Genomic DNA, 10,187 nt, shown 5'->3' with positions numbered 1-10,187 from the left:
GAGAAGTGTTATTCATATCCCTTTACCTATTTTTCTATTTTTTACTCACTCATGCACTTTCCCTGAATAACCCAAGCAAGAAAATAGCTTCTTACTAAACAAGTAGATTCTTGATTCTAGTGCAAAGTTCACCAAGACCAAACAACAGAAACACAAAGGTGGCAACGATCCTTGAATGTTACAAAGTCCTCAATGTGATCAAAAGAATGAGATAACCTCTTTGGTTTTCCATAAGTAAGAAAGTTAAAATTTAATAGAAGATCCTAATCCAACTTGCATCATTGCTCACATCACCTCCCTTATGATCTTGGCCTCTCAATGACCGACTAACTATTTTTACATTAATTGTCTGCTTCAATTTTAATACCTTGTTTAACAATTACTTTCTCTTTATTGGTGTATTATAGAGCCCACCACAGTATCATTTACACTCTCAACATCCAAAGAAAACCTAACATCTCTAGATCTCCCTCCTTTACAAATCTTCAGCCTCCTTCCCTTTATATAGAGATATACCAGCACTTTTATTTAACTTATTAGCTTCCATTACCACTGCTCTCTCTTTCTCTAACCACCCCACCCCGCACCCCCAACCCCCCCCCCCCCCCAAAAAAAAAAAAAAAATCACATGCACTCTGCTTACATGATAATGTAAAATTCTTGTTTTCTTTAGTACTCTTCTGCCCTCTGTTCAAGGTCATGTAGCTAAGTTTAGCAGCAAACACCATCCAATAGAGCAGACTGGATGATGAGAATATGTTAGCTGACTGTGACACAACATTAGCTCCCTCAGCTGAGCTACCAAATGTTACGTACGTCAATGCAATGATAACATTTATAATTCTTCTCTATACTGCCATTTATCTCATTGTTGTTGTTGTTGTTTTTTCTTTTTTTTCCTCAATAAGGTTATTTGTTAGCTCGTGGAATGTTGGAGGCATTGCACCACCCAACGACTTGAACATGGAGGACTTGCTCGATACTCAAAATGACTTGGCTGATATTTATGTTCTCGGGTAACCTTTAACTTTATTATACTGCACTGCACTAATGGATAAGCCGCCCAGAGCACCTGATGGCTGCATTTCGCATATGCTGCCACCCTTGGGGGTAAGGCGCCATGCAAATGCATCACCATCTGTGCCTATTTCAACAGGGCAGAGGGGGATGGGGCAAATCATAAACATGGCAGGGAAAGGCAGCTCTTATGCAGGGGCTAGGGGGGGCAAATCAATTTTTTTTAACTTCAAAAGCAAGTGTGGGCATAACCTGTTTTCTATGGGAGGCAGAGTGAGTTAAAATAGAAGGGGAAAATAATGCTAAGCGAGATATGTCGAGACAAGTTAAAACTTTGCGGGGTAAGGCTTCACCCGTCACACCCCATCCCGTTTATAATCTCAAGCCATCTGGTATCAGGTGGCCTAATCAATGAAGTAGTATATCCTGATACTTGCTGTATTTAGGGGTCTACCTTCTACTTTCAAGAACACACAACTTTTGAACAAACTACTTTTATCAGGTTTCAAGAAATTGTACCTCTGAATGCTGGAAGCGTTATAGTGCCAGAGAATACAAATTTATGCATGCAATGGAATTCTCTTATTGGCAAAGCTCTGAACAAGATAGCTGTCAACAACATCACCCTTCAGAAGGCAGAGGAAGAAGAAAGTCAAAAGGTTTACCCACTACAGAAAGGGAGTTCCTTGAAGTTCAATATGGAAAACTCAACACAATTTGAATGCATAATTAGCAAGCAAATGGTGGGAATTTTTATCACCATATGGGTGCGATCTCCACTCCTTCCCTATATCAGTCATACAAGTGTCTCCAGTGTAGGCTGTGGTATTTTTGGCTACCTTGGAAACAAGGTACAAAGTTGATATTAAATTTCTATTTCTTGTTCATCATAACACATTTCCTACTAAATAATCAAGAATAGTTACTGGCAAATTCAAGGAACAAGCAACAGGAGTTATTACACACGCTGCCCCCCCCCCCCCCCCCCACAAAACCACTCCACCCCACACCCAGGGTGTTCACTCCAATAAACAGAAGTGCATATGGCCTATAAATGAAACAAACTGGATAGAAACACAATCATATGTACCTAATGTTCAGTTTACTAATTTTCAGTATATTTGATATACAGGGTTCAGTGTCGGTTAGATTTTGGTTGCATGAAACAAGCTTCTGCTTTGTGTGTAGTCATTTGGCTTCGGGAGGAAAAGAAGGAGATGAGAGACAGAGAAATGCCGATGCCTCCCAAATACTATCACGCACAAAATTTCCTTGTGACTCATTTCAGTATTTGCCAAGAAAAATTCTACAGCACGAGTATGTATACCTTTTTACAATATTATTAACAATCTCAAAAAAATCTTTTCCCAGAGGATGGAATTTCCTCATCTTAGCAATTTTCTTCAAAGTTATAGTTGTTGACTCTTGATACAGCATTAGCTGCCAGTCTGCAGATGACAGAGTAAACGGTTTCATTATGCTTCCTAAAGTCAAGAAGCCAACACTAATATTCAGTCCAAGACAATAGCAGTTGATTAATTGATCATAAAAAGAAGCATAAAAGATCAATGAGAGAGAGATTGTTGATGTTTATGAAGCCTTATGTCAGCATTTGGGCAAATAATTTTGCACTTGCATTTCTTTAGCACAACAAAGAAGACTTCACTTACATATTGGTTAAGTATTATATATCAACTAGTGAATATATTAAAATATCTTCTAACAACTATAAGCTGGTTTATGTCATACAGTAGGGTGATTTGGCTAGGCGACCTGAATTATAGGATTTACTTACCGGAAGCCACAACAAGATCATTAGTCAACGAAGGGCAGTGGAGCATCTTACTACAAAAGGATCAGGTACTGGAAGCAAAAAGAATAATTTTGAAGTTCCAAAAAGTATCCAAACATGTAGTGAGTTTAGTACTCTTAGTATCACCACTATTTTGAAGTTTACATTGAAAACTTGGAAAAAATGAAGCTGAAGGCCGAGCTAAGAGAAGGCTGTATTTTCAAAGGTTGGCAAGAGGAAGAAATTGAGTTTGCGCCAACATATAAATATTTTCCAGATTCTGATGAATATTATGGCTGCAGTCAGAACAGAAAAAGGGGAAAGAGTCGAGCCCCAGCTTGGTAAGCCGTGACAGAACATTAGAACTTTTTACATAAAAGCTAATGAAACTAGGCATATCTAATAAAGAAAAACATTCTGTAGGTGCGATCGCATTATATGGTTTGGCAAGGGACTGAAGCAAAGCCAGTATAATAGAGGTGAGTTCAGATTGTCAGACCACAGACCAGTACGGGCAATTTTCATGGCAGAGGTCAAGGTTCCATCACCATTATATTAGAGGACTTGGAAAGCCTTGTTGTACAGTTTTGACCACTTGTGAAGCACTTCTAAATTTCTAATAATGACAATAGTGATTATTGTGTATGGTAAATATACTGAAACACCAGAAGTATTCAAACAAAAACACCAGCAGAACACAATAAGTGGAAAAAAAGACAGTGAAAAAAGAAATTAAGAGCCTAGAATTTGGGTCCAAAGTGATGAGGTAAATTTGGCCACTTGCTGACATTTCGTGTTATAGGTTTCTCTTTTGTTGCGAGAGTAAGGGAGAAGCAAGGGGATGATGAATTTTCTGGCTGATTCATTTCAAGATTTCTTTTTGTTGCAAATAAGAGAAACGAAAAAGAAAGGGATTGTGGAAAGGTGAGGCAAGCATAATTTTGTTGAAGTATCTTTTAGGAACATGGAAGCTATATTGATCCAGAAAAGGAAATACACGGTTCATATCAGAATAGATGTGGCAACAGAAACTATAAAATGCACCGATCAAAAAAGAAACGACAAAATGCATGTAAATTGTACCTTAACAAATAAAGTACAAATGTTTTCACTAGGACAGAGAGTTTGCTATTTGCACTTTCATTACACAATAGCAGAAAGGGAAAGCACAAACTGCTGGTATTTGTTCTATTGTTATAAACAACGGGCAAGTTCATAAGATGCAAACCACCCTGCCCCAACCAGCACCAATTATAGAAAGACAAGATTAGTCAACATTCAGGTCATTCTATCAAGCAAATGTTTAGCATGAGAATAAATACAAACAGAACAACACCCAAGTAGCATCTGTCCAACTGAACAAGCTTGCTTCACTTCATCCTTATTCCTGGGAACACCATAGCTTTAATTTTTTGTTGAACTTCCATCTAGTTCTTTTGTGCTCACATCACTGTTTGCTCTTTATTTTAGATTATTATTGTTAGTAGTTGCAAATAGTATCAGCTCAAGGGTATCGTATGAACTCACCGTGGCAAGAAAAGGCTGTAGAGATCCAATGCTATGCCTGTGTCTGTTGATTCCACTTAGGTATTTGAAGTAAAGTTTACTGTTTATTAGCAATTGATTAATCCTTTTACCACTCAGTTGCCTACTAACACAAATACAACGAACAATTAGCAGCCAACATATCCGAAACACACAAACTCTAAGGGCTCGTTTGGTATGATGGATAGAGAAAAATAGTCCTGGGATAAAAATTAGTACCACCTTATCCCACGTTTGGTTGGAAAAAAAACTCGGGATAACTAATCCCGAGATTAGTTATCCCTGGATTAGAGTTTTTTTTTTATCCCACTTGGAGGGTGGAATAACTAATCCCGGGATTAGTTATCCCGGGATAAGTTGTTTCCAACCAAACGAGCCCTTAAGTGTTGAAGATACTGAAAAGACTATATGAGATCAAAACAAACACCTACAAGAGAACTGACAAAAGACAGCTGCAGAGCTTATCAATTTACAAAGATGAGGAAGCAACTCTTTGGGCATTAGGTGCCTTTGGTATTGAATATTAGTGATGGTACTGCAAGTAGTACAAACCAGTTTAGTATTACAATTTCTCTACAATTTCCTCATATCAGCCAAAAAATCCAATAAGTAAGTCATATTCTCCACCTTACAACCCTTGCACAGAAAGTATAAATTTTGTAAACAACTCTGCTTTACATCGGAAATATGATCTTTCTTTCCCTCAAAACATCTTTTATATCTCTCAAAATTGAAGAGTAATTCTTTGAAGAACTTGGAGAATCAAAATCATCAACACAGTGAGATTAGGCAGTTTATCATCATAGAATATCTTGGATATCTCAAAATTTCACTTTCTTGCATCTCTTTAACCCTCTTGAAAACAAGCTTATATAAGGTTCATGTAGCTTATTATTGTATGTACAGTTACATTATTTTGTTGACCACTTAAGGGCCTTACATCACCATGGGACCGTAGTGTATAGCAAATATGACATTTTTTTGAGAAGACAATTAGGCAAATATTCACTGGCTATGTTGTTGTTGTAGTAATTAGGCAAATATGACATTAAAAGGTACTTTAAGAAAAAGCGTCAAGAGTTTGTGCATGCATGGACCGTACATTTGACAGCCTTAAAACTGGTAAATAGATAAAGATACAACAAGGTGTTCACTTCTTCTTCTTCTTCTTCTTTTTTCCTTTTTTTTTTTTTTTTTTTTTTTTTTTTGTGAGATGTAACAGCTATTGAAATCAAGAGAGCCTCTGAGGGCCATAGTTACAAGGGTCGGACTCTAAATATAAGCTTACACAAAAATCAATTAGAAACTATAGACTCTAGGAACTGTATGAGAGTCTCTGTGTCATTTATATACTCTTGTTTACGCCAAAAATGCAAAAGCAGAATACAATTAAGCTTTATCTTATGGATAGGATTTCTTTGCATGAGCTAAACCTTGCCAATGCATAATAAGAATAGAAGTGAAACTGTGAAAGTATGACACCAATACATCCTACATTGAAAACAAGTTCAATAGTATAGTGTACCAAAGCATAATCATGTTTGTACTTGGTGTATATATAAGTATAACCTTCTACTCTTCTAGCATCTTTCCTTTATACTTTGCTTGAAATGATAGAACACTTAAAAGGCAGGCGAAAACTAGCTAATGTTGTCGGCAAAACCCTGTGAAAACCAGCAGGTATGTACAACACTAACAATTAACTACATGCTTAATCCGTGGGCAACTTCTGATAATCAAAAGGTACGAGATTGAATAGCAACCCGAGTAAATTATGATATCTAGCATCAATTATTTCTGATTAATCAGTGACAGTCAATGCATTGTGGAATGAAAATTTACACGTTCGTTTTCTAAATAAACAGACCACAGTCAATGCATTGTAGGATGTATTGGTGTCATACTTCTGTATACGCATTCGTACAATGCGAGAAGAAATGAACTGTCTTTTTCCCTTTCCGGTTTCGCCTATCAAAATACACGGGTTTAGAGGCTGGTTTATATTTATTTTTCCTAAACGTGACACTGGCAGTTCGTTGGACAATTTTCTCTAATTTGTTTTCTTAGACTCTCAATTTCAAAATTATTCTTGTGGATGACAATTGTCACAGATCATATACCGTCAAAACCTCTCCATAACAGCATTGTTTGGTCAGAAATTTATCGAAGTTATAAATAATAGTTGTTATACACCTATAAACATTATATAATAGTTGATTGTTATAGGTGAAAAAATACATAAAATCTAATGTTTTATTTTTTAATATTATTAAAAAAAATTATCTATATTTTAAATTCCAAAGATATGCATGCTTCACTAACTAAACATTAAAGAAAGTTAACGCAATTTCAATAAATTCATAACCGAAAGTTTTAAGCAGTGCCGGCTTAACCCCCAAGTGGCTAAAGCATAAGCTTTTGGCCCCAACAAATTAGGGCCCCAAGAAATTGATCCTATCATTAATCAAAAGTTCAATATATTATGGTTGATGTAAATATGATGAAAGAAATACATAATTAAATTAGTAGCTACTTACATCGTCTTCAATTACTTGAATCAATTTTGATCTAAATCTAGCTTTCGATGATATTTTTATCCTTTCAAGGTTTCTATAGACAAAGTTTACGTTAATTATTTAGAACATAAAGTGTTCTAGATTGGAATTACAAGGATTGATTACATTAATTTGTTACATTGTCCACTGAACGAGGTATATCATAAAAAAATGATCAGAGGAATTAACAATTTTTCATCCCAAAAATTTAAAAGGATAGACTTCAAATGAAAAAATATATAGAATTTTAATTAGATAAACTTTAGGCCTTCTTATCAAGGTTAGCTTTAGGCCACGATTCCATTGAGCCGCACTTGATTTTAAGCTCTAAGGCAAACATTTTAAATTTACTTGAAAATTAAATTCTTTAAGATTGATGGACGAAATTTATAATTGTAGCTTGTTTCGTAGATTCCAACCTCTTAATGGTGATATAACACTTATTTTCCTTTTTGAAAATTACTTATAAATAAAAATAGAATATGATGATATTTTTAGATTACAAATATGTATTCGTATGTAATATTCTGTCATAGATATAGTATATTAAAGTATCAAATTAAATATTTAGTTAAAATCTCTACACTTATTATGGGTAATCATAAATATTTTATTTTTATAAAGATCGTTAATTATTATATTAGCACAAAAAGAAGAAGATAGTTGTTATATTGAGAGTAATTTTATAAAGAGCGTACTGTTATAAAGTTGGTCGTTGACGTTATGGGTAAAATGTTGTTATAAAGAAGTAAAATATAACATAAAAAATGAATTCCCAAAAAATTTAGCTATTATAGAGATGTGATATTATATGCGGATGTTGTTGTAGTCCATTAGGAAGAAGGGAACCGAAGCTCTATGTCCATGAAGAGATGATAAAAGAGAGAAATATCGCTTTACGAGATGAAAATGACCTCTAGGTGAGTTTGAGAAGGAATGAATAAGTCTAGGTTTCTTTCTACATCAATTGGTTGGAAAGGCAAAATCACATACTTTTGAGGAGACATATTCTAACATTTTCACACTTCATCATAGTTAAAACTAGCTATCATTTAATCTATATATAGTTTTGTTAGAAATATTTAATCTGCATAGTATTAAAAAATTGCTGGTCTAACAATGCATCTTAGATTTCCACTACTAGAAATACAAAAAAAGACAAGTACAAACAATTTACATCAATTTTCAGTTCTCTATTCTTTCATGGAAAATCACTTTCCTTGATAAATATACTATTATTCTAGTTATCTGCTTGTTTATCGAGTTGATTGATCGGTATTGTTATAAATATTGAGTAATTTCAAGAAATTAACTTAAGTCGAGTACAACAATCACAAACTTCAAACATTTGACTCTTATGCTTACCGTGTTTACCCACTTATTCATAGTCTGTCGAGATTTCCGAAATTTACTTATTTTAAAGTCTAAAATATTTTCTGAAAATTTATTTTGGGAGAGTACGAATTTATTTTTGGCTAATCCACTTGAAAATTACTTTTGTCTAACTGGAATAGTAATTTCCATTTGGCCAACAACAACATACTCAGTATAATTCAATAAGTGTTTGGAAAAGATAGGATATATGCAAACCTTAACTTTACCTTTATGGGGTAAATAGGTTGTTTCCGATAGACCTCCCCAAAATAAATGTAACCAATGCAGGACTATGAGAAAAATAAAACATCAAAATAGCAAAATTCTCGCACCTCCTCTTTCCATGCCCGAACCATCTCAATCTCACTTCCATCGTCTTGTTCCTTACGGAGGTCAATCCTACCTTGTCTCGTATAACTTTGTTTTTTAATCCTATCTCTCGTGCCTCCTCCATATTTGCGTTTGCCCAAAATTTCAAAGTGCTTATGGAGAAAACTACCTTTTTTTAAAAAAAAATTGACTAAACATCTCAATTTTTTAAAATAATCACTTTTGACAATTCAAAAATATGGCCAAATAGGCTATCAGTTTAAGGTGGGATTCGGTATAAGGATGTCATGGATGCAGTTCAGACAAGGATAGTGAGGTAATTAGACCCTCTAATATTTGAATTTGTAGTGAAAAATAAACAAAAGATTGAATCACATTTGAACTTCGTTTTTAAATACCCAAATAACACAATAACAATAACAACATATCCTCGGCACAAGAAAATGAAGAAATGACATGTCAAGGCAGGTCGAAAAAGAAATGAAAGAGAAAACGGAAGTGAAGAAACCATGACAAAATATTATAGGAAGCATAACAAAGCATTTTGAAAAAGGAAGGATAGTGACTCCAACAAAGTAATAGGATAAATAGGCAAATAGTGCTTTGAATTAAATATTCATCATTATGTTTACTTTTTTAAAACAAATTCTACGTTAGCAAAACCTCAAAGAGATATAACCGTACTAAATACATAAAGAAGTAACCCATTATTGTAATTAACATAAGATTTCATCATATATATCAAGGGTATTCATCCAAGCCATATTTTAATACTAGATTGCAATCATTGGTTTCTAATCAATCGATAAGATCTGACTAACTAGCTAACATATTATCAGCTTAGGTCATTGTAATTAACTATATTCACCAAATTTCTAGCAAAAGTAAGAAAATAGGCTAAAAAAACAAAATAAGTTGTTATGGTTTGAATCTACCATCTGAATATTGGTGGCCCAATTGGAGCATCCAAAATTGTCCGCTTCTTCTTTATTTCTTTTTTCTTTCTTAACAAATAATAGTGATTTTCCATTTTTGTTAATTACCAGAAAAGTGACGTCACATGCAATTTTAAAATGTATTTCTGAATAATTTATTTTATAAATGAAGTTTCAAAATAGTCAATAGAGCAAATTTATTTGTATCTTGTCAAATCACTTGAAAATACTTTTGTCATATTAGAAATAATTTATGTTTGATTAACTTTTTTTTAAAATACTTTGAGTATCAAATTGCCAAAATGACGTGTCAATAACAATTGTGTTATATTAAGGAAAAAAAAGACTATTTTAATAAATATAAAACTATGATAAGAAATATTTTTGTCTGGAGAAAATATTTCTTCTATACGCTTTTGCTTAAAAAACTGCTTATAAAAGTTAGGCCACACTTTAAGTGCTCTCCAAAATGAGTACAAAGTACCTTTTCTCGTAAAAAAAAAAGGAATCAATACCCTAATTTTTCAAAAAACTTAACCAAACAGATAAATGACTTTTCAATCAATTTTTAGTTGGATAAATAATAAAATAAGTTCTCATAGACTGGATAATATTAAATATACTTAAATTGTTCATATA

At 33.7% G+C, this 10,187-nt stretch overlaps 1 protein-coding gene across 1 annotated transcript; it reads left to right on the top strand.

Moving 5' to 3' along the window:
* Nucleotides 1-634: 634 nt before the first annotated feature.
* LOC132625932 (type IV inositol polyphosphate 5-phosphatase 9-like) lies at nt 635-4,481 on the top strand. Its single transcript, XM_060340589.1, has 7 exons — nt 635-812; nt 909-1,016; nt 1,520-1,868; nt 2,150-2,334; nt 2,769-2,877; nt 2,999-3,150; nt 3,233-4,481. The coding sequence occupies exons 1-7, from the start codon at nt 757-759 to the stop codon at nt 3,366-3,368; spliced, it is 1,095 nt and encodes a 364-aa protein (XP_060196572.1). The 5' UTR covers nt 635-756; the 3' UTR covers nt 3,369-4,481.
* Nucleotides 4,482-10,187: the final 5,706 nt, after the last annotated feature.

Source organism: Lycium barbarum, chromosome 1, assembly GCF_019175385.1.
Source record: "Lycium barbarum isolate Lr01 chromosome 1, ASM1917538v2, whole genome shotgun sequence".
Taxonomy (NCBI): Eukaryota; Viridiplantae; Streptophyta; class Magnoliopsida; order Solanales; family Solanaceae; genus Lycium; species Lycium barbarum.
The sequence above is the reverse complement of the archived record's forward strand: the minus strand, read 5'-3'. Positions and strand labels throughout refer to the sequence as shown.